A 26,080-nucleotide genomic window follows, 5' to 3' on the forward strand; every position below is an offset into this window, starting at 1 on the left:
CCATGGTCTAGTTAGAATGTCTAGCCTTTAGCGTGACACCAGTAATTTCATTTTAGTGTTGTTTTATGTACTGTACTTTTTTAAAAAAAAAAAAAAATTAAACTGCTGCTTTACTTCCAAAATAATTGGCTCCACTTCATCATGATTTTGCACCGCAGAAGCAGCAAAGCGCTAATGTGAGTCAGCCTGTCACATTGTGTTACTATGGGGAAAAAAATCATTGTTTTACAAAATGTACTTGCTTTACTATGACAGACTTTGCATTGTAATGCCAAATTCTTTGTGATCAATGTCTTGAGAGAAGAATAAACATTTACACAAAAAAAGTACTTATTTAGAAGTACTTACTTTTCTGACTATTTAACTGACCAAGATGGTGGTTAAATCTGTTTTTGTATATATAGCCTTTTGTTTAAACTGGCTTAGAAGAGCTTGACAAGTTTTTATTGCTTTGAAGTTGTGCCCTATTCATGCCATTTAGATCTCACTTAATGTTAGAGTACATTTACAAGCATATGAGAAAAGATAGATAAAAGAAATAAACCAACTGGGGCCTTTCTGTCTAGAACACTGCTAAGGCATGTAACACGTAACTGGTACAAGACTTAGCTAGCAGTATAAAAGACGAAACATTGACCAAAACATTAAGTATAAACATGTCTGCTGTGTTTGTGTATTTGCCTCATGTTTCCCTCTTGTCCCCTCAGGTATCACTGTCTCTCCATTGTCTTTGGTATAAGCTAGGGTGGTAGACCATCTGGTATGATAGGAGAGAGCTAGTCCTACTAGTGATGGCCTAAGATGACAGATGGATTAGCTAGACTGGATAGCCATGACCAAGTTAATTGGCTGGTGGGAAGCACGGATCCAAGTAGAACTTAAGGGACTTGCTTGAAGAAAAACAAAACTTTTTTATTTTTTATTTTTATTGGTGATAGATTGTGTCTCTTGAAGTTGCAATAATTGGTCATTGAACTAATAGAACAGGACACCATTTTCTGCTGATAGCTGACAATATAAAACAACTCTTCCTAATTTAATTATTAGTGAGAAGAAATTATTAAAACCTTACAAATGTATTTTTCAGGCTAGTCATTTGTGAGTGTCTTGGTAACCACTGGGAGTCTTACAGAAGTAATTGTTGTAGTTGATATTAAAAGTACTGTGGTAGAATTACAGGAAGGATCATGCTAGAACCTGTTAAGTCTGAAAGTCTTCTAACTATTAGTACTCTGACAATCTGTAATTGGAGGTCCTATAAATAATAGCATATGGTTCAATGTTCTTGTTTTGATATTGTCCACAGAGATTGTCGATGGAAATGCAAAGATGACCCTGGGAATGATCTGGACCATTATTCTGCGTTTTGCTATCCAGGACATTTCAGTGGAGGGTAGGTTGATGTGTCACTAATAATGTCATGCCTTTGCTGTCACTTGGACTATTATCCTTGCATTTAACATTTTGCAGATGTCTTGTTGTTTGTTGTTTGTCTGATCAGGATGAACTTTTTGTTCAGATCTGCTAAGAAATTGACAGCACAACACTGTCTTTCATACAGTTAATTGGTTTTTTTTAAGCGGCTGCAATGTTGTCTGGCGCCAAGACCCCTGGTAGTGTTTCCTTGTTCTGATACAGGCCATGCATATCAAACACTTTCATGTATTTTTAGTAGAAAATTAGGTTTATGTTCAAGTTTGCTGTTATATCCAAATAGTAAAATTAACTTCTTGCTTGCATGTTTCTCACAGATTAGTAACAACAGTACATAACAAACAGTCAACACCTCAGTCAGTACGACTGGCAATCGAATGTCCTTATGAACTATGTAGTAAAACCATCTATAAATATAATATGCTATACCCAGAGTGTCATAGTGAGTGAAGTGACTCTGTGTAGAAGTATAGCTTCTGCAAGTGCACCTAGAAAATCACCAGCATTTTATGATCTTAAAAGAGGGAAAACTACTTTTTCAGATTTCTAACCCTCTTCTATTGAACCTATCATCTTTTTTTATAGTCAGTCCGCCAAGAAACTGAAGGAACAGTTCATTGTCTGTATCTTTTATTACTTCCTATAGTTTATTCTTTCTGGAATCACAATTGTATTCTTCCCTCTTTCTGATATTTTCTCTGCTGGCCAGCAACAGAACATTTTTGATACCCTCTGCCATAAGGAAATGCTGTGTTTATGTTGAAAATTACAAGTGAATTCTGAGCCCTTGGATCTCTGCCTTCACTCTACTGGTGCCACATCACTTATATCCATCACCAAGGATGACTATCACAGTCAAAAATGCAAATAGGGAGTTCTGCTCACTTAACAAAAAACAAAAGTATTCATTGTTTTCCCTTAAAAAATATTGGGAAAAGTTGAGAAATCCCCCTTATATTGAAAGGGAACTGAGGCAGTCAACACTAGCATCAGGCGAGTAGTTAAAGCTGTTGCACATATGCAACTACTGTCAAATTCCATAATAAAGGCAAACTTGGTAAAATATGAAATTGATTTTATATAACAGTAAAAACAAATCAGCTTACCTGTTGCATGCTAATTGGAACCTCATTTTAGGAGCCTGTTTCAGTTTTTTTTATTTTCCCCCTCCCTTTTGGCATTTTCTTTTTTTTCCACGTGGGCCACATGAGGTTTAGTTGTCTGTATCAACTATAAATCCGTCTGTCCAGTATGGTTTGGTGCGGCTGTGTTCAATAGTCTAAACTACACAAGTAGATACTGGCTTAACGTCCATTATCACAAAACACCTTTACTGTCCTGTGGTCTAATCCTCAATATTGATAAGTGTCAGCTTTTATAAACGGCTACTGAACCTAACTTTCAAATCACAAAAGGACCAAAAAGGGGCTTGGATCTTTTAAATGCAGCCATCTGGACCTAATAGTCCACTGTAAGAAAGGCTCATGGGTGTAGTTTTCTTAATATAATTTATTCTTTTGAACAGGACAAACATATGCCTCACAAAAAGATTTAAAAACAAGCATGTCACAATATAGGTATCAGACCTTTAAATAGCACTGCAAGCTCTTAATCCTGCATCACAAATAATAGTTGAAGTACAACACATGCCCCACTGATACTTCAAGGTGCAGTTGTTTTGTGATCTCTGACAGCTGAAATGACTTGACAGCACTGGAGATTCAACAAGCATGGCCGTGCTTGATCATGTAATACCTTAGGGCAGGGGTGGGCAAAGTCATTCCTGGAGGGCCGCAGTGGCTGCGGGTTTTTGTTCCAACCCAGTTGCTTAATTAGAAAACAATCATTGCCAATAATTACATTTCATGGCTTGTTAGTGCTTTAACTCTGCTATGTCAAGTCATTCTCATATCCTAGATTTTTTTTCTATTCTAAGGATATCATCCAAAAACTTTGAAGTGTAAAACGGATGGGTAATTTTCAACCCTTCACTTTTTTCTCTTCTCTTTCCTTCCAAGTATTTAATTAAACCCAATAGTGCACGATAAATACACACAGGTGTAAAGGGGAACAAGCAAAATGGATAACTGCTGGTTTCTTTTGTCATCTGCATCTTATTTCTAATAAGGAGCAATTAAAAACCTAGAATGCTGCTGTTTAAGACTTAAATAAGCAATAAGGGTTCAAAATCTTAGTGAGGGAGATAACTAAAATGAAGCAGAAGTGTTTCTAGAGCAATAAGTGATTCTTATTAAGAAATTGGGTTGGAACAAAAACCTGCAGCCACTGCAACCCTCCAGGAATGACTTTGCCCTTCCCTGCCTTAGGGGCTACATCTAGCTTGAATTATGCCTCAGTGTCCTGCCTCAGTCATTGACAAGTAAATGAGGAAAGCTGCTGTTATCAGAGTTAACGTATGAAATCTCACTTCAGAGATTTGTGCAGCGACAATTTTGAACCCTGACCTACATTCTTTACTACTTGTTCATCAATGACTGTGTGATCATACACAGCTCCAGATCCTCCCATACATTTGCCGATGACACCTCCATCATAGGCCTGATCACTACTAATGGAGAGACAGATTATTGTCCTGGCACCACTGTGTCTTAAGGTGAACCTTTTCTCTGTAAGTTGATTTCCTAATGTCCGTAAAAAAAGTGCTGCTCACAGACTTCAGGAGGCGGACCATACACAGATCTGTAATGAAGGAGATATTTCAGAGAGGGTCAGTTGCTTTAAGTCTCTTGGAGTCAACATCAGTATTGACCTGAAATAGGCAAAACTAATCTAATCCATAGTCAAGAAAGCTCAAAAATGCCCCTTACTTCCTCAAATGTCCAAAGAAAGCCTGCATGTTTCCATCTATGTTAACCTGTTCTATGTGCATAGTGGAGTCCATTTGTCCAGGATATGTGCAGTCCTGTTATGGCACTTGCTCAGCCCAGGGACATGGACCACTATAGTGTGTGGGGATGCTGGTACAGAATATCTCTGACTCATTACTCCAGGCAGTTTAGGGTGTCCATTTTATAGCTTAAGAAAGGCTAAAACATTTCACTCTCCTCTTTTAAAAGATGTTTAGCACTTACATGATGATGATTCATGTTTATCCACAGGTGTTAAGGTAACTCAATAGCAATTCATATTGATAAATACATGAATATTTTTGTATTGTATACTATATATATTGTGTGTCTGCGTGCACACACATGTTCCATTCAAGCCATAATCTTGTATTTTTTTTGTGTGTTTTTATTTGTATTCTACAGACTAGTATGTGGGAGACCAGTGGGAATGTCACTTAAATACATTTTTGTTTTGACAAACCTGAACTTGATTTCTTCTCATTATAATTTAAGTGAGGATGAGTGTGATATAATGAGGAAGTTTGTAAAATTTAAAGATTACGTCAAAACATGAAATGAAATTCAGAAAAGATACAGATAATCTTCAAAATTGGGCAGTCATTTAGAAAATGCAGTTTAATATTGACAAGTGGACAGTTCATGTAAAAGGAAAAATTGTAAAGGCAATATGGATAACAGTTACTTAAATGATGTGACATTTAAGAAGCTTTTATGAGTATCTGTTGACATTCTCATTTTCTAGAAAATTGATTGAATAAGTTTTAAAGTTTTATATACTGTCAATGATGAATAAATCTAGGTACATTATTATTAGTCACCAGAATGTGCCCTATAAATTACAAGACATGTGTGAAGATCTTGTGAACATGATACAAAGGACGACATGGCGGCTTCTGTCTACACCCCATCAGGAGCTGCTAAGGATTTAAGTGACATGACTGTCTCCAACATGCTAAACTAGTTAAAAATGAAGAGAGGAGGATTGTGTAAACTGCAAGTGTTGGATTGAACAACACTGTACGAATTTAATGAGGATGTAGTAAAAAAAATTTGTCAAGGACAAGAAAGCATTTGAATGTAAAGTAACAGTTGTTTTAAGGTGTACTAATTTTGACAATGTATTAATCCCAGACACGTTAGTCAGTATTTTAATCTTTTAGTTGTCTGTTTTTGCACACTGTTTCCAGGATCTGCCTGGTTGTGTTATTGAATGACCCGCTTGTATAGTTATTAGGAAAAAAGTTAGAAATTGGCTTTTCAAACACACCTCTTCACAAAGCATTTTTGGACAGAGACGTCTACCTTACTGCTATGCGCTTTGATCCAATGGTCACAAAAAGTGAATTTTAAAAATCCCTGTGCTCCTGATCTTATTCACTCCTGAACTTCAGATCCTGAAGTTATTGCAGATTGATAGTACAACTGTTAGACATTCCTCCAAAGAAACATGGCTTCCTTTCTCAATAAACACAATGGAAAAAAGTGTTATGTTCCTGATTTTTCCCTTTCTTATTACAATGGCTATAAAATTGACATTTTAAAAGGCCTTTTCAGTGTCATCAATGATTATTTTAGCTACCTCAGACAATACAATTTTTCTTTGTTGGTTGCTGACTTGACACACATTTCTTAAAACAGTGAGTTGTAGTGAAAAAACTCACTGAGGCTGCTTATATTGCATTTCTGCTGTAACAAAAGAAAGGAAAAAAGAAAAGAAACCCCAAGTTTTGTTTATTTCCACATGTTTTCCTTAAATGTCTTCTCCTGTCCACAGAAGCCAACTGGCGTCTCTTGCAGGAAAGTCTCAAGTTGGATCCTGCACACCCCACTTTGTTCTGTTTGTAGTTCATTTTATCACATACCTAACTATAGCCAATACTGCTGTTTCTTAGCTTAGACGTTTCCTCATAAATACTTGAACTCATTTTAAATAAAGGCATCTTGTAAATAAAAATATAAGGTGGAAACATTTAAAGTTCGTTACAATGCAACATTACAACTCAGTGCATCAATTAATTTATACCAAAAAAGGGAGATGCATAGGGGCAAACAAGTCTTCTGGCCTTTAGGAGAAAAGTGAAGTATAGCTGGGAAAATCTGAGAATCACTTCATTTAATGTACAAAACATTTTGTCTGGGGTCAAGTGCATGACAGGTAGAAAAAGGCAGTGCAAACTGTGCCTTGTTCTACAGTGTTTGATTGCATCTTTTTGTGTGTGTAAACATTCCCATTTTTTAAAAAGCCTGTGTTTTTAAGTGTATGCATCATTTAAGCAATAGTGCTTTATGCTTTGTAGATCTAAATATATTTATAATAATGGTGGTTAAAGTGTACATTTAGCAACCATAATTATTATAATACATTAAGAGAAATTCAAATACATGCGGGTCTCTGATTTCCCTGGTCTTGAGTTACCACAATTCTACAGGTAGCAATGAGCACATTAAACCCCAAAGTTTTTAATTTCAACTAAATTTCAAGCAAACTTGTTTTAATGCAGATAAATAACGTTGTGAGGAACAGCATTATACACTACAGCCTACGTAACCATATTAAATTATTTTATGTACATGGATAATGTTATGTATGGATTTCTGTTTGGGATGCAGGGCTTATTTTTTTGATTTGATTTGCTTTCTTAATCCCCAGGATTAAATTATCTTTATAGTGTAAGGATACTAGATTACTGGCCGTAGTAAACCTTGTAGTGTACAACACCCATATCATGATCATGGTCATGATAACCAGTTTAACTGCCATTTTCTGGGTTTACCCAAGTTGGCCACTTGCCACCCCCACCCAACTCTCCATGGTCCTGGGAATCCTCTGGGGAAAGACACACTTTTTTTTTTTTTTTTTAATATATCGTCGCACACTACTTCCAATCTCGTGTTCCTCGACCACGCCTCTGTGCATGTGGCAAAGTGGAGGATGAATCAGACTGTAATAGTTCATGGTCATCTGTTAACTTGCTCAAAACTAATTTGACTGTCATTGTATTCTGCCACAGAGACGTCAGCCAAAGAAGGCTTACTGTTGTGGTGCCAAAGGAAGACTGCACCATACAAGAACGTCAACATTCAGAACTTCCATATCAGGTTGGCAGCACATTCTTAATTAAGTAAACATTTTTATTTAATTCACATTTAATTCAACTTGGTACTGTCAATTACATTGCTTTGTGTGGCACAATGTGATTAAGTGAGAGTGTTTTCAAGGGACCTTTTCATGAACTCCAGGGCTTGGTAGTGGGAGCAGTCAGTGACAATTTCTCATTATTATTATTTTAAATCGATCATATTAAGTTATTTCCTGATAGTGGAATGCTTTGAATGGTTTGAAAAGTTTCTGTTTCTCATCCTCTGTTGCATTTTAATTTTAACTCTTCAGCTGGAAAGATGGTCTGGGATTCTGTGCCCTCATTCACAGACATCGGCCAGAACTTATTGACTATGGCAAACTACGAAAGGTGAGCACTGAAAAATGTAATCATTTGCTAATTTTCAGGCATTTCAGCAGTCTCAACTTGTATAGAGGCATGACCCAAATAAATGTAAATAAGCAAAAATGGCAGGCAGTTATTACAGTAATTCTGTAAATAATCCCACACCATTCCAATGTCTACTCCAATTCATGGTTGCGGGGGAATGGGCAGCACATCCTAGCAGCACTGGACAGAGTAGCAGTCCATCATAGGCTTCTCTCCACTCCACTCATAGGATGCACAAACCACTCTCTCATGGGAGCCAAATATGATGGTAATGATTACAGGGAGTACAGTAATCCCTCCTTGATTGCGGAGGTTGCGTTCCAGAACCCCCCGCGATAGGTGAAAATCCGCGAAGTAGAAACCATATGTTTGTATGGTTATTTTTATATATTTTAAGCCCTTATTAACACTCCCACACTGTTTATAAATATTCCCCACACAGTTATACAGCATAAACCCTTTGTATTCTCTTAGATATTAAACACACTGTTTACATACAGTAAAACCTAAATATTATTTTAAAGATATCGAGTGTCTCCGATATCACATAAGGAGCAGATCGTTTTGGAGCCATAATGAAGGGCTTGACTATGCACAAAGATAAACACAAAAGAGCACAAAAGTTAACTCTTTACGCAATGAAACACGTTGATGCTGAATGAGCGAGACGAGACTTCCTGGTTAACGCCGCAGAATCGAATTCGGCACTTCATCGCTGAGCCTTTCAGCACACAGGAACTTAACTGTCTGCTCTGATTGGTTAGCTTCTCAGACATCCGCCAATAGCATCCCTTGTATGAAATCAACTGGGCAAACCAACTGAGGAAGCATGTACAGGAAGTAAAAAGACTCATTGTCCGCAGAGCACGCGAAGTAGCGAAAAATCCGTGTTATATATTTAGATATGCTTACATATAAATCTGCAGTAGAGTGAAGCCGTTAAAGTCGAAGCGCGATATAGCGAGGGATTACTGTACACTGAAAACCTGACTTTTTTTTAAGAAGGGAAATTTGCTCCTTCACTGAGCCTGACTAAAAAGCCAGTTCATGTTTGTATTTCTCCAGCAGAATGGCTATCCTCTTATTCATTTTCATTGGTCCTTCAAAGTCAGAAATGTCCATTGAGAATAGCAGAGCTGTCAGGCCTCCGTGCCTAGCGTTTTGAACATTTTTGGAACTGAACTCACATTTAACTGTACGTGAACCCCTTAAGCTTTTTGAACCACTTCCTCTCTGCATTGCACAACCAAGATCTTGCTGCTGCCTGCTGGTTTTTGGGAACTCAGATATGTTGTTTTGTAGCTGCTCTTTTGCCTGGTCGCTTTATGGAGAGCTCCTGTTAAGTATGCACGCTTAGAGGGTACTGTCAACCTTGGGGGATGGATAATCTAGTTGCCAATGTAGATGATTCACTTCATAAACATCCCTGGCTGAGCATTGCTTTTGTCTCATTCCTACTTTTATGCACTCTGTATGCTAAATATCTGTCACATTATGTACAACCAAAGGACTTGTGCTACTACATTTCACCATTTTCCTCGGCTTCTATTTCATATTTTCCCATTCATGGTTAAACTGATATCTTGTATTTTCTTGGTCATCAAATGTAATGTAATAATACATTTACTGAAGCAGCTGGGATACAGTCACTAACAGATGGTAGATGAGACAGCTTCATATTACTATGTATCGTAAAATAAGGTTACACTGATGTGCTCCATGGAGGATTTTCATTAGATTGTCTGCATTGCCCTATCCATACACTTCTCTGTGCCATTGTAGTTTTATAGTAATGTCTTTCTGAAAGTATTATATTAAGAACTAGCAAAATACCCGCGCTTCACAGTGGCGAAGTACTGCCATAAAAGTGTTACTAAGAAGAAAATGAAACCTTTTTAAACTGAGGGAAAATATACCAATAATTATTTGTTAAGGATCTCTTTGTATACCACAGTTTGAGTTCGGCCCTCCGGTTGTAATATGACCAAGCTGTGTGCTGAGCTTACTCTTAAGCATGCAATGTACAGTTGGCCATGTGAAAAGCAATCTTGTCTCAGATCTCACAGCTTGGATTGCTGCTGTAATAATCGGTTTGAGTTTCATGGTTTGTTTCAATTACGACAGTATTTGTAGGACTTGTGTTAAAGTGACATTCAGCATCTGTCAAGCGTTGTAAGTATACAACCAGTTTCATCGATAACTTCACATCCAGCTTTTGAGAGTTTAAACATACATAAACATCAAAGTGTCCACTACTGAAATCATCACCTGTGAATCTAAGATGTTTAAAAGGCATTGTCGGTTGTCCAAAGTTGTAAAATATTTGGCCATTTCAGTACACTTGAAAGCGATAACCGAACAATTCAGCGGAAGCCATCAACTCACATGCAGATGTATAGGCGAAGGGCTTAAGCATTTCACTCTTATAGTGCTCCTGTGTAGTATAATTATCTCCTGTACCATCAGTCCACACCTTGAACCTGTCCCAGTCATTCAATACATAAGACACAATGTTCCTCCGGATATCAAGAGTGAGCCTGATATGGCCGTGCAATATGTACCAAAGAGAATGGAAAAGGTAGGTGCTATCTCCGGGCATGGAAACCACTTGGTAAGTGACAGTTATTTGATCGATGGTGATCACCTCGATAGACATGTTAATGCGGGTACGGTTGGAATGATAAAGGAAATGGGTATCTGAACAATGTACAGTAAGTCTAAAATACCTACACAATAACTATAATCGTAATAAATGAACAATAAAACAGCGGAGAAGCCGTGGATTAAATAAAAAGGCTGTAGTTATCAGCAGGGAGACGTGAATCCCGAGGCGAAGCAGGGAAGGGAATGTAGAGACTGGAGCGACGGACGGCCTTATATAGGAAGGCAGCCAACAACGTGGGAGGCGTTGGGATGGGGGACCCAACGCCGCCTCAAACGGTGACCGAGCTGCAGGCTATGGACGAATATATGTACGCAAGTAGGATTCAGTTAGCGTTGGGAACCCGCGTACCAAATTTCTTGAAGATGGGCCCATAAGTAACAAAGACTGTTGAAAAGTTCAATATGGCGGCTGACAGTGGCATTATACCACCGAAATAAGTACCAAATTTCAGCCTTCTACCTACATGGGAAGTTGGAGAATTAGTGACGTTGGAAAGTTCAATATGGCGGCTGACAGTGGCATCATACCATCGAAATAAGTATGTACATTGGTTTCAGTTAGCGCAGGGAAACCGCCTACCATATTTCGTGAAGATGGGGCCATAAATAAGAAAGTTCAACATGGCGGACGTTGTCGACCGTTATGACCGCTACGTGTAGAATTTCAAAATGAAACCTGCTTAACTTTTGTAAGTAAGCTGTAAGGAATAAGCCTGCCAAATTTCAGCCTTCTACCTACACGGGAAGTTGGAGAATTAGTGATGAGTCAGTCAGTCAGTCAGTGAGGGCTTTGCCTTTTATTAGTGTAGATGAAAATAACATTCTGGCCATATTTTTTTTTTTTATTACCTAAGTTACCCCTGCATATCAAGTGACTAAGGATTAGGACTGCAAAGTTCAAACATTCCAGTTTAATCCTTATGCTCTGTAACCCAAAGCAAGTCACTTGTTTGCCATTGCATCTGTTTTTCCAAAACTACTGTGAGTATCAAAGGAATACTTTGTCAATAGGAGTGTGCGACATGTATCGTCTACAGTAATTATTTAATTGTTTTAAAGATTTATGAGCTGAAATTATCAAGTATGTCGTTCACTTTGCAAAAAACAATAACACACCTTGAGAGTCCGCAAATTCACCCTTTTATGTAACTTAACAGGATAGACTACTGCGTATGTGCAACGTGAGCGCCTAGAGTTGACCGGTCAGCACACTACAAGTTAAGCATAAAAACGAGTGGGCAAACAGCCTCGCAATCCACGTCGCTAAATTTAATTGCAAGACGTGGAACATCCCTTCCTCACATGGAGGTGGTCTGACTTTGAAAAGACTGATGTTGCTTAAAAGATGGCAATCTGCAAACTATGTTGGAAATTTGTTCAAACTGATTAATTTTATTTCAGTAAGAAGCCTATGCCTATTGGGCGCGTTTCATTTCACATATAGTCTTGGTTTGGGGTCCTCAGTTCCAAAGCACTTTTGTTTTCCTTTCATTGTTTAAAACACTTTTGCAGATGGCCACCTCCTCGCCCCACTCCATCCCACCCCTATGGTTGCAGAAGTTGGAGCAGGTGATGACACAAGCGAGAGAGCAAAAAAGAAAAAAAAAAAAAAGTATTTTGGCAGCTTCTTCAAAAAAACACAGGAATTCAGAGAAGATTTGTCTCTGCACAAAAACAGCAGAAAAAGAGAATAAGAGCTACTTGATGATACCTGCGGTGGGCAGTAATAACTACTTGAGTGGTGGAGAACACAAGAATTACATTTCCATAAATTGGGGAAACTTGCAAAAAAAAAATACCTGTATGTAACCCTGCCTAGAACAGTCCTTCTGAGGGGTCTTTCAGCACCAGAGGAAATACTGTAACATGTAACTCTGCTGCTCTGAAGCCACATGCTGTGGACAGACTGGTGTTTCTGCCACACAACTTGAAGTTTCCTCAGTAGAATTTTAGAGTTTTATTTTTTTCTGATATCTTTGTGCAATATTGGACAGAAGTTAGAATATTTAAAAATATTATAGGTTTGTTTTTTTTGTAGCTTTGTGTAATACTGTATATCACAGAACTTGTTTACAAATGCTATAGTTCTTTCCTGTGCAGTATTTGACTGAATTTAGATTTTTACACAATAGTACATTATGGTAGATTTTTGTTCTTGCCTTTTGTATTGCACAATTCATCTTACGGCAGAGCAGAACAGACTGTGATATTCAAGCCCTTTTGTTCAGTTATTATAAGTATTTTATTCCCTTTTGATTCACATTTTGTTTAAATTAACAACAAATGTCTGTTTAAAATGCTGTCATTATAATAGTTTTGTTGATCTTTTGTGTAAATCCTGTAGGCCGCTATGCAGTTGTTTACTCATGTTTGCACTGTTTGAATACAGTAATACTTTTTCTGGTGAATTTAATGTTTTTGTGGTATTTTGCTTCAGTTTTATGTAAATAAGTAAGACCTTATTGTCTTTGCTGCTGTTTCTGTTAATCTCATTAGTAAACTACAATTAATATCCTATTAACAAGTCCAAGCTAGATCAATAAGACTTTTACAAACAATGATGCAGAATACTTACTAATTATTGTCACCAAAGTCACAGAAAATATGGAGATTTAATTTTTTTGCCATTATCATAAAATGTTAGCCTTCCTTATAAAAAAAATAAAATACTGTTTTTACCTCTCAATCCACATACATGACACATGGTTTATACGTTTCTATTAAGTTCTTTAGGAAAGTATTTTTAGGATTTGGTGGGGTTTAAACCTAATAGGCTTATTTGACAACTGTCCTCTCTATAGTAGCTACAGGCCAATTGGTTCCCATAATGTTGGTTATAGTGCCTTCTGATGGTGATCTAAAAGCACATGGTTATGATGTTTATTCTCAGAATTCTTATTGGCTCAGCTGTATGCAGTTTATTATCACTACATGTTAGAGTAGATAGAGGAGAGCAGGTCCTGATGTGTAACCTTTTTTTTTTTTTCCCGCTTCTTCCTCAGGATGACCCCATGACTAATCTGAACACTGCATTTGATGTGGCTGAAAAGTACCTTGACATTCCAAAGATGCTGGATGCTGAAGGTAAGTACCTCTTAAAAGGAGATGCATTTTACTAAGGAATAGGGATGTATTATTGTTACTTCAAAAAAGCATGTGGAGAGTATTTAGATGCGTTTTACTAGGGAATAGGGATGTATTATTGTTACTTCAAAAAAGCATGTGGAGAGTATTTAACAGTAAACTTCTGTGGGTCAAACTTGTGACGTGATTTAGATTTTTTTTTATAAAATTCTAACCATCAAAAGATTTTTGAGAACACTGGTCTCCAGATTTTGTTTTCTTCATTTAACTGCTCTTTATAGATTTGTCTCTGCTAAATTCATATTTGTCAACAGAATTGCATTATCGCATCCAGTTTTCAAGAAATTTGAGGTTTAAAATGAAAAAAAAAACCCCCACTATTTTAGAGAAATAAATTTGATATTATTTAATTACACATATTACTGATTTAAATATAATGGTGACTTAAACAGTTGCTTGGTAGTTTTTATCATCTTACATCACAGTGGAATAACTAACAGATGTCTGCTAATATGGACTCAGTCCATTTTACGCTTGAAAGGTTCTCCATTTAGTTATGTTTTGGTAGAACCTCTACTTATGTTGAGAGAATGTAGGAAATGGATGTTTAAAAACATGTTGCACCCAAATGCTGGATGGGAAGAGAAAAGCCCATCAACTAGTTCCCTGTAATTTTCCTCATTTGTGTTTCTAAGAAAATTTTGTCACACTCTTTCCTTTTTTTGTATTCCTCAATAAAGGAAGGCTGTTTATTCTGTTACTGTTTACTTACATATTACCTGCTCAGGACAATGGATGGATCAAACTGACGTTGCATATTTCTGTAAGACATTTAAACAAAAAATCTCATTTCTGGTCAATAAGAATATTTTTAACCCTCTTTTTAAAATAGTTGGCTATTTTAAAGGATTAAGAAGAGAGGGAAACATACTGATTGAGAGCAAAAAATGTGTAACATTCTTGATTTGGTTTTTTTTTCCACTTTGGTTAACATTATGAACAAGGAAGACTGCCATTTTCCTGCTCAAAATATACTTCAGAATATTCTGAGCGTGCAAAATGCTTGGAGCATAAAACAAAAGTAATTTATTTTTTAATAATTAGCAGTGTTTTACAAAATGTTGTTTTTCCATTGAATCTGATATCTCACAGAAACAGTCTGTGGTAGAGAAATTCTAATTTTATAAATGGATTTAGCACACTCAAATCTAAGAACACCAAACCTTTTAGCATAGGAGGATTTTGGTGCAGACGAGTGTTCTCAACCTTAAATGCTATCACTAGTTTATTAGTATGGCAAAGAGAAAAGTAAAAATAGCCAACTTCAAAATGCCTGGGAGAAAGAAACTTCAATATTTTTGGAGTTGTATGTAACTTAAATTGCATGTCTGATCATTGTTTCACCATATTCTATTGCAGATGATTTCAAGGAAGGCTTTTTGACTTTGTCTCCTTTAACATAATGTTATTATATAAATACTGTACTGATTAGGATTTTATGGTATTTAAAAGTCACAGACTTTGCATATATTCATTTGCCACAATAAATTGTGTTCACAAGTTAAGTGTTCATAAATTAAAAAAAATATCTATCTTGCCTAATATGCTGTTTTAGAATGTAAGCTTTGGGGCAGGGAGCACCACTGGAAAATAAAACACTAGAAACTTTCTGAATATGTCCACTTTGAAGCAGGACAATTTTGAATGTAAGATATGCTACGTTAAGAAGTAACTTGGACTTCAAAAATACCAAACCAATCAATCCTTTATGAGTAAGCATTTAGTTATGCACTGCTGCAGTATTTTAACTAAATTTGTGGCCCCATTTATTAGATTTGCACACTTTGTGTTTTAATACCATATTGCAGCTAACCATATTTTCTTCCTTAAAATTCTATAGTGTTGTTTTGAGCAGATAAGTCAAAAAATGCCTGTAATGATAAAGTATTTATGTTTTTAAGATGTCATTCTCATTAATTGAGCATCATCTAAATCCCAATTTCATTCGCTTCTTTCTCCTGCACTCCTGTCTTTCAGTAAGTAGGAGTTCAGTTCTTGACTCAGCCAAAAATATATCACTGACACAAAACTATCTCTGCAACAAGTTGCTTAAAGTTGTGACTTTACTGTCAGCTTCTGCTCTGTCAACGCCGCTTTCCATTTAATGTGCCCCTCCCCCTTTTTCTCAACAGACATCGTTGGTACTGCGCGACCAGATGAGAAGGCCATCATGACCTACGTCTCTAGCTTCTACCACGCCTTCTCTGGCGCCCAGAAGGTATCCCCGGATGCAATTCTCTCCCTGCTGCACCCTCTTTTTATGTCTCATGTCTTTCTAACGGTCTCGTTTCTCCTTCCAGCCACAAGTTCCTTTCTACCAGGGCCCTCTGCTTTCAGCATGGGCATCTTCTGCAACTGCATGATGGGAAGACTCTTATCTAAGCTGGGAAAAGCAGTCTCCAGTTTCCCTGAATCCTCCCCCTCTCCCTTCAGCTTATTAGCAATGTGGATATTCTCTGGTAGCTTTAGGGAGGTGAGGGCTGGCACATCATTTTCTCTTGTTTCCCCAGACTCAGTAACTGTGTTGTTAACTCGGTTGTGCAGGTCATCCTGGCGGTTCTAAGCATTTTTAAAGGCAATTAGCCAGCCTCCCATTTTTACATGCCCATAGTTAGAGGGAGATGTTGAGTGGAATGCGTTGAACCTTATGTTTGCTTCAGTACTTTTATCTGTATGCACAAGAAAAGAAAATGCTGTAAATTGACATAGGAAAGGTGACATTACAGAAAGATCTTATTTATTTTTAAATATTTTTTGCATTATAGTGCCACTATGAGTTGAATCTAGGCATGAGGCATAACCCTGAGTATTGCTAGACACATGGACACATTAACACTTGCCACATAAAAAGTTCATTTAGAGTAGCTGGTCAACCTAACAACAAAGGTCAACATAAACTTTATTACCTGAGAAAAATGATGGTGATTTAGAAAGAATGGTTAAACTCCACACAGACTGTGGCCTGGCCCAGAGCCACACTCTGGTATGTGATGCTGTCAGTCCACATGCTAACCAACTGACTATCCAGAAGAACTTCTATAGCATTTTGAAACTGAACAATTTGAACTTTGGTCAGTTGTATAAATCTGCATAGTGGTCATATGTGATTTCAAAGGCTAACAACAGAGCTTTGTTTTATGGTGGTTTGGCATCATAGATTACTAGCCATCACCAAAAAAGATGAGGTTCTTGTTGAATGTTGAATCTACTTACTTGTTTTCTAACCAAGTAACCCAACATAAGGCACACACCCAGGGTCATTTATTTGACGATGATTTAGAATTGCCAGTTAACTTGACAGGCACATATTTGTAATGTGAGAGAAAGGACTCTTAAACCCCAGAAAAACATCTGAACATTGATGACAGGGTTGTTGAACCCAGCATCTCTGAGCTGTGAGGTGGCAGTGTGCTGCTTTACTGATTTTGTAATGTGGTGGGATCTTAGATTCCCAGAATTTAAAATTTATAGTGGTAATGGCTTTGCTCTGATTGAACACTTAACAGTATCAGTATGTATTTGTTATCATTGTCATTGATTTAATTATAGGGTCCAGAAGGCTTCAGAAGAGAGATTAAGTTTATTTAGGATTCGTTTGTTACATTAGTTCATGATGATGGCTTCTATTTTTTGTTTTAAATTTCATAATGTTTACCACCAAAGCATTCTCTAAACATTAACCTGTTGAAAACCAATTACATATTTGCTGAAGAGATATCATGTGGTTAAATAATATATGACTCCAGAGTTATATCAATTAATGGACGAAGTGTTGCAGTAGCTTATTTTCAAAACACTGTTTATTTTCATACTATTATGCTCATCTAACTATTCTAGAGCGATTTCTAAATTATTGCTACTGTTAATAAAAGCCTCTTAGTATTGTCGTCCCTTGGGTTAGTGAGTTTATCTTTAGCACATTTTACATAAAATGAACATAGTTCTCTCAGGCTAATCATTGTCCAGTTTAATACAGCCGTGGACTTTGGCCTAAAAAATGGATAAATAAGGAAAAATGTCTAGTCTGTCTCTTAAAAATGGCTGGTGGTGTAGCCGTGTGAAGCCGTGCCAATCTCTTGCCGGCAATTGACATAAAACCAACAGCAGCTTACTATTGAAATATTGTTTTGTGCTTCAGTCCATCACAAAGCACCGATCCAATTATGGTATTGGCAAATGTGGAAAAAGGAGTGGCAAGAACTTCATAAGTTTTGTGACCTATGAACCTTTGTTATTTAGCAAAATCCCCTACCTTTTATTTGTCTGTTATCACAGGGTTACTGAACTCTTTATGAAGTAAAATTGTGTGGCCTGCTTTTACAGTAAAGCACAATAAAACATTTCACAGAAATCAGAAGCTTTAAGTTTTCTACTTCCAGGAAATATCTTTGGTGCCCGGTTATGTGTGTACTGCACATGTATTCCAAGAATGTTAGCCGAGAAAGTGACTGGCAAGACTAGGTTTGAAATAATTAAGGAAAAGTACACTTTGTCAAAAATTTCACCCCAATTTTGTCAAAATTTTCACACAATTCATACAGTTACATTAATTATAGCTTTTGGTTTATTATTTAAACACTGTTCCTTATGTTTATAATAAAAAAACCCTAGAACAGTTAACAGTGCATCTTGAGAACATTCATTCAGTGGAAAGTGAATTCTAAATATGGCGAGATCAGTATTCTGTGCTAAACTAGAAAAACTCGAGTGCAGAGCCAACTTTTAAGTCTAGTGAGACACAAGTGATGCACATGTAGATGGCTGTTGAAGAGCAATGCAGGAATATTAAATTTAAAGTGATAGAGTTCTGCGCAGATTTAAAAAGGATAACCAGAGCAACGTTTGTCCACAGTGTGCATTTGCAACACTGTAAGGATCAGACACAAGAAGTACGGCACTGAGGCTGCAGCTTCTGTGAGGTCTGCTGCTAGTGCCTCTGGTTATTTGATAGCAAGAATTATGCCATTTGGCCAATTCTAGGCAAGTCCTTCACAGTAAAGTGACAAAATCAGAGATGGGGCTTGCTCTAGCAGTCTTATATAGTGATGCATCAATTGTGAAGTGGACACCTGACTGAATTTGTCTTATTACACTTGTTAATTTTTACCTTCTGCACCATGTGACACCACTATATACAAACAACAGACTTAATTAGTTCTTTCCTAGGCAAAACTATCCAATATTAGACAGCTGTTTATACTTTTCATCTGTTGTATTCTTTTTTTAGTTTTGCTTTTGGGTTTAGAATGTTTGGGTTTTTTGAGGTGGGGTGTGGGGAGGATAAGTGCCACCCTTTAAAACTGCATTGACGCCTCAATCCCAATAGCCTGGGGCATCTGAGGCCTACAACTGGAGACTGATTTGCCTTCCTCCTCTCTTTCCCCTACTGTGTTAATCATTTGGTCTTCCTCTCTGCCAACTTTTACTCTTTTCTTTCTCTCCTTCCCTCTTTTTTTTCTTTCTCTTGGCTTGCATCCTGCACAGATATCATTAACACACTGCGTCCCGACGAAAAGGCAATCATGACCTATGTCTCCTGTTACTATCACGCCTTCTCGGGTGCGCAGAAGGTGAGCTGGTCTTTCTGCTTCCGTGCTAAAATCTTTGTTAGATTGCTTCATTTTGAGTTTAACTTAATAAAGGACAGCAGTGCTGTCAAGCCCTTTGCAAGCTGAATTTGACTCTGGAAGTGGGCTTTGTGGCTGACTTGGCTGCCTGATGAGTACACATTAAAAGAGTGTGGGCTGTTTGACTCCGGAATGAAAAGAAATTTGTGCCTGCAGCTTTTAACTTGAGAAGTTTTCCTTTGTCTCCTAGTCTTGTAGTCTCGGTGGGCAACTTCCTTTAGACTGTGTTTTTCACATGGATACCAATCTTTCTTTTGTGTTTTTGTTAGCAGTGTCTTCTATATTGATCTTGTCTGAAAATACTTTTAATGTGAATTTTTTGGTCTTCAAATGATTTTAGACATACAGTTAGTTCTTCTAAAGATGAAGAGGTTTCACAATCTTTCACCTGCCATCTTCTGTAATCCAATTCCAAATGCTCAGCACAACAGACAGTGGATGCTTGTTTGTGTCCTAGCTGCTAAGGAAGATGTGAGCTCATTGCAGTACAAAACAACTTGTCACGTTCTTCACCATCTTCATTTTCGGGTTGTGGAAGCCAGCCCCAGAAGCAGACAGACAGACACCTCCATGTCTACAAAAGCACACGTTTATTCAGCAACTGTTTACAATGTCCCACACACAGCACACGGTGCCCCTGCACCAATCACCCTCTTCGAGGTCTCCAAAATGTCCGTCACCGCCTCCACTCCTCTCTGCTGAGCTCTGTCCTCTTCCTACCGACTACAGCTGCCGACTAGAGGGAGGCGGTCCCTTTTATATCCACCAGGATGTACTCCAGGTGCTTTCCGATGGACTTCCTGCGACACTTCCACAGTCAACTGAGCGCCCCCTGGTGGTGGCCACGGGCCCTTACAGGGTTGAGCTTCCATGCTTAGACTCCGTGGCCCCCAAACCAGACAGGACAGCTGCCCTCCCGTGGTCCTGGGGAGGCACAGTCCCTCTCCTGGTCTATCCAGGTGTCGCAACTGGGCACAGCCCCAGCTGACCACCACAGGGTTTACCCAGTTTTGTAGTTGACTGTCAATTGTTTACTCCTGGGTATCGGACTCCATATCCAACGATATCCTCCATCTTGACAAGTGTCTTCACCCAGTCACTCTCAGCATTTTTCTCCACATACAGGCTACCCTTCTCACAACTACATCATATAAACACCCATTTCTAAAAACCTGTACACCTCTGCTGCACACCCTGAACAGCCTTGTACCAACCTCACCTTGTGCTCCTTTGCCTCCTGTCTTTACCTTGGCATTTCCTACAGAGTTTCTCCTCACACAGCTTTTCATAAACTTTACCCTACAATTCCAGAGAGTTTCCTTAAAAATTCAGAATGGCTGACCACTCCTGAAATTTCGTCCATGCACCTCTCTGGGTATTGCTGCTGTGCTCTCACCTCTGTCTGTGCTTAACATTGTCACCTCAGTAGCGGAACGTCATTACTTCCTTCAATATCTCTCCATTGCTGATATCTTAATTTACACTTGCATCAACATTCCACACCATTTACATGCTTTCCACAACGGTTACACACGCTGCCTACACATCATTTACTTATTTTTAATGTTTGCACTTCTGCCATCTGAAAAGTTGGATTGAGTGCATTTGATTTGGGTTGATGCAGGCTGCTTAGAGGCAAAGAAATTCAATATATATATATATATCTATATCAATAAAAACTGAAATCAAACAACTGAAATCAGAGTAGATGTTCTTTTTTTCTTTTAAAATTAGATTGACACAATAAATTTAAAGCTGCTGCTCACTTAAATAAACATTGTTATATGCTTCAGATTACTCACTTACATGGTAATAAACTGAAGCAAGCATACATGCAACAGATTTATTTTTCACTTAATTAAGTTATAGTTTCAGAAAGTTTGGCACTGATACCAAAGACTTCATTCTTGTGCATATTGAGTTTTCTGCCAAGTTGAAATCCTCCGCAGCTCACCGAATATGGCACGTTTTCAAGCCACACTGTGCTACCTCAACAAATTAGACATCAGTGGATTGTTGGACTAAGGAAAAAAAACACAGTAAAGATGAGGACTTGCAATCTTAGCCTAACATCTTTAACATCTTGACTATTGATAGAAGAATGCACAATGTACCATTTCAATATAAAAGTTAGGTGTTTCCAGAATGCTTTTTATTTATGAGATATGGAAATATTTTCTTATCTGATAGTTGTTTTCAGGAGGATTTACAATCTTAGGATAAATGTTTTTTTTTTTTCTTCACTTAGAAAAGTTGGCCCACAAGATTTGCTGTGATTTTCTTTAAATTCTTGTGGCTTATTCTATAGCCAATATTGGCATGTTTTGTCAAGTGAGACATTGAATATTTTCTTTTGATGGTACAGAATCTTATGTATAGTGATACCCACTTGTTACCAGATGATTATATTGCTACCTCAGCTTGGTGGATTTTACCTTTTTGACTGCCGGTAGTAACACGTTCACGGTCTGTACTGCTTATGGACACCTTCTCCAGTGTTTTTCAGGATCTATAACATGGCCGTAATTTATATAGAATACTGATACATGTGTCATATTACTTCCCAAACAGCGGACATCTGCACTTTTAAAGGACAAGGACATTGTCACAGGAATTATTTCACTAATTCAAACTTCTAACAGTGGCAGCCTAATTCCTAGGGTTGAAAGCTTTTCATACATAAAATCATTACAGGATGGGAAAAATTTGAAGTCAGGTGTGTTTTGGAAATTGCATGAAAGAGTGTAGATCTTTTATTTTTAGATCTTTTGTTTTTATATTTTGGAGAGATTGTGCCTTCAGGATATCTGTGATTTTGTTATACAGTGAATTCAGAAAGTATTCAGACTCCTTTACTTTCTACACACTTCAATGTGTTGTAGATTCAATTTTTAACAGATAAATGTGCAATTTTTCCCACCAGTCTACCCTTAAAAACTAACTATCATGACAAAGTGAAAAAATGTTTGTAGAGAGTGGCAAATTTATTAAAAATCAAAAACTGAAATCTCTCATTAATGTAAGTTTTCAGACACGTTGCTGTGGCGATTCAAATTGTGCTAAGGTTCATCCTGTTTGCTTTAATTCTCCTTGAGAAGTGCCTAGAACCTGATTAGAGTCCACCTGCAGCAAACTGAATTGATTGGTCATCATTTGCAAAGACACCCATTTGTTGATTGGTCATCATTTGCAAAGACACCCATTTGTCTATGTATTCACACTGCATGTCAGGTCAACAAACAATCCATGAAGTCCAAGGAACTCCTGTGGACCTCAGCAATCAAATTGTGGTGAGGCAGAGACAGCGAAAAAGGGGATCAAACCATTTGTAAAGCTTTGAGTGTTCCCAGGAGCACAGTGGCCTCAATCAATGTGAAATGGAAGAAGTTTGGATCCTCCAGGACTCCTCCTAGAGTTGTTCACCCAAACTGAGTAACCAGGCCAGGTGCTAGATGGCAAAAATAGGTTGGTAGTGTGCTTTACTGAAATTGCTTAGAAGTAATGGCACCTGATTTATTTAGAATCTGTCTTATCTTATTATTCTTTTATATGAACAAAAACGAATTTGTCTGTTTTTGAGCATCACGTGAAAACCACCACACCTAATTCTGCAAAACCTTGCAGTTATTTTGGGTGTGGTCTGACTTAAATTTAAGCTAATAAAATTTTAGATTTTCCACATATCTGGGAAAGAATAAAATCTGCAACAACATCACTAAAACTTGCCATTTTCACTGGACTTTTGCACCTTTTTTAAACTCAATCACCAGAACACAATTAGAAATGATTATGTAACAAAACAAGACCACTTTCAGGTATTTATGTTGACTAAAATAATTATTGAGAATTTATTTTAGATTAGATTTTTATGGTTTTCATTAAATAAATCTTTAGCGGTTAGCCAATCAAAAGTCTGTTCCCGTTTGTTCTGAATGCTCATTTTATGACAAACAAAAAAGGTCATAATTCAGTTTTTGTGCAGGGCAAGTAACAGTCAAATACATGTCCAATTTGTGACAAGATCTGTCCTTCAGCTGGAATAACAGGCCTTTTGCATATGTGCCTTTCAACCTTCATTTTTCCCTGATCAGGTTGTACATTATGACTGTAGTACATGCTCCAACATTTGAACGTTATTACTAAACTATTGAGGTAATTATTATTACCATTATTATAAATTGTACCTTGCTGTAACATTATACTTAATTTCACAATAAAATTTTGCAAGGGCTCAATAAGCTTAGAAGCAATAAATGCTAAATAATACTAAAAAAATTATTTCTAACACAATGAGGAGGTAAGTGTCAGATCTGCTTTTTATTTATTTTATGTATGTAATTTAAATTTTATCACTACCTTGTAAGACCCATTGAGTTAGATGTTTATTTGAAATGGCAGTGGTTTGACTTTCTTTACATAGAAAACGGATCCTGGAATAACAATAGTTATTGACTAAGGAGAGTGTGATGTTTACATTCCCTCTGACTTATCTTCTTTCATGACCTTCACCCAGTAATTCAGCACTAAATTTCTGATTAGTTTCCATGTGTTTAGGGAGCCAGTGATCTTATGTTTCACTTTTGCTCAGATGCCTGTTTTTATTTTCATGTAGTTACAGTGATTGATGGCCTTTTTGCAAACTCTCTCCTCTCACGACCACATTTACTCATTGGAAGAATTTAGTTTTTATTATTTGCCATTTGCATTCTAGAAATAATAAAATCTGAATAGTATATTCATCCATTTAAAGTTTCAAATATTTATTAAGCATATGTTCTTTGCTAACGTATTTCTGCCCTTTTTTTTTAATAAACAAGTACTTTTTTTTGCAAGGATAAGTAAGCTCTGTCATGTGTCTTCATAGAATTACAAACAGTGTAGGTTTTGAGATAAACTAATTTTCATTTTTAATTTTTATTTGCACTTCATGTTGTTACACTGTGGACCCTGAGCTTCGCAATTTCGTCTATCTGTATACTTGTATATGGTTGAGATGACAATAAAGTTCGCTTTGACGTGACTTTGACTTTGAAACATTCTGATGGTTAAAATCTCATTTTCCATTTCTCCCGCATAATCACGGTGTACTGCGAGACTATATTTCTGTAAGGATAATAGTGCTTAAATTTGACATCCGTTTTGTCCAGTGTGAATGGCATAAAATGTTAGACAGATGACTGGACAGCAAGTGATGTGAAGCTCTTTACACATCTCTATTAAACATGATATTGCACAACAAATAATGAGCATGAATGCAGTGGTGCAATATTCGAAATTTGTAAGTACGCTTGTAATTGGACAACACTAATTTTGGGCGCCATCAGGAAGTCATCACGTTAGCCAGAATCCTGCTCCCCTCTGCTCTGCTATGTCGGCCAATGGGATTCTCAGGTGAAACAAGCGGTCGGTTATATGGACCAACTTTAATTACAGCTCTGAGGAAAGTAAAACTCCATGTAAGCCACATGGAATGAAGCTCACGGGAAAGAACACCACAAACCTGAAGAGTCGTCTAGATGCGTGCCATCCTGAGATGCATGCCAAGGTATGTTATCTAGGTGCTAACTTGCTCGACGCCAATACCATTACCGCTGGCTGTTGTTCACCCGCTAATACTGATGCGTCAAGTACAAATGAGGAAAACATGCATATTAAAAAAAAAAAAAAAGGCCAACACACAGAGGATTTTGTTAGTGCCAGTTTTATCCCTTTGTGAGTTACTTAAGAAACAGATTTGTGCGATTTTGAGAGCACAATCAGATGCGCTCGGCATCAGATGAAAGTTGTACCTGTTTAGCTTGTAGTGTCATGAATTTGTTACAGCAGATAAAATGACAGGGGGATTAATCACTTTTAATATAGTGTTCTACACAGTCCTGATAAAGGAACAGAAGCTTTGCAGTCATTCTTGGATTGTAGTGAGCACATCTACACCTGCTCGTCCACGTATCCATCCATTTTGTAACTGGTGGATACATTTCAGGTTTGTGGGTAAAACCATCTTGCACGTCTCCACTTACACATATGGACACAGTGGCGGTGACGGCAACACTTGTAGCAATTAAACATCGAGCAAGTTTTAAACTAAGTGACCGTTTGGTTTGTCTACATCAGAGATTAATTGACTACGGGTAACTTTTGTAATTGTGCATTTTGCACACAGGCTAAGTAACAACAAAGTCTGATTACTTGTGTGAGACACTTTGGAAGCAGCACAGCAAAGGCTCTTTTACAAGAGTTATGAAGTATTAGAAAAATATATCATATAAAAATGTGGATCATTAAATATTACTCTTTAGTGATTTTTTTTTTAACAAGCTAAATGTGTAAATATAAATCTTATAATAGCAAACATTGCAAATTCTCTGACAAACGAGATTTTAAAAGTATTTGTTACAAAAATATCTTTTAAGGGTATGTTTAAATATAGGTTTCCTAAATTATTTTGGAATTCACTAAACAGTACAGATATTATGTTTGAATTTTTATTTTTAGTATTATTTTTCATTTGCAGGAGGAAAAAATATCAGAACAAATTTAAAATGTACACATAGCCAGATAAATCATGATCTCATTCTTTATAAAGCCGTTTCTGAAATTAAATGCGTGTTACTTGGTCCAGCCTTTTGGTAAAATCTTATAACAACATAACTAAGGCAGTGTTGAAGGCCAGAAAACTGTGATGACAGACCAGAGCTGCCATTATCTGACAAAGAACCTTTTGAGTAAGTCATTTCTATACCTACTCTTCATTTTATGTTCAATAATCGCTATATGTGGTTTAGCTCCTTAATGTACGTGTTAGTATAACGGTTTAGAGGTGCAGTATATTCTGTGCGTATTCAGATTT

General features: G+C 37.2%; 1 protein-coding gene across 3 annotated transcripts in view; it reads left to right on the forward strand.

The window, feature by feature from the left end:
• Positions 1-26,080, forward strand: part of actn1 (actinin, alpha 1) — a 192,799-nt gene that overhangs the window by 96,612 nt on the left and 70,107 nt on the right. For all 3 annotated transcript variants that reach the window (XM_039741933.1, XM_039741931.1, XM_039741932.1), the window contains exons 4-8: positions 1,307-1,393; positions 7,316-7,403; positions 7,696-7,774; positions 13,462-13,543; positions 15,736-15,821. In XM_039741933.1, the coding sequence (XP_039597867.1) occupies positions 1,307-1,393; positions 7,316-7,403; positions 7,696-7,774; positions 13,462-13,543; positions 15,736-15,821 (422 nt within the window). The remainder of the gene's footprint in view (positions 1-1,306; positions 1,394-7,315; positions 7,404-7,695; positions 7,775-13,461; positions 13,544-15,735; positions 15,822-26,080) is intronic.

This window comes from Polypterus senegalus, chromosome 18 (assembly GCF_016835505.1).
Source record: "Polypterus senegalus isolate Bchr_013 chromosome 18, ASM1683550v1, whole genome shotgun sequence".
In the NCBI taxonomy this organism is placed as follows: Eukaryota; Metazoa; Chordata; class Cladistia; order Polypteriformes; family Polypteridae; genus Polypterus; species Polypterus senegalus.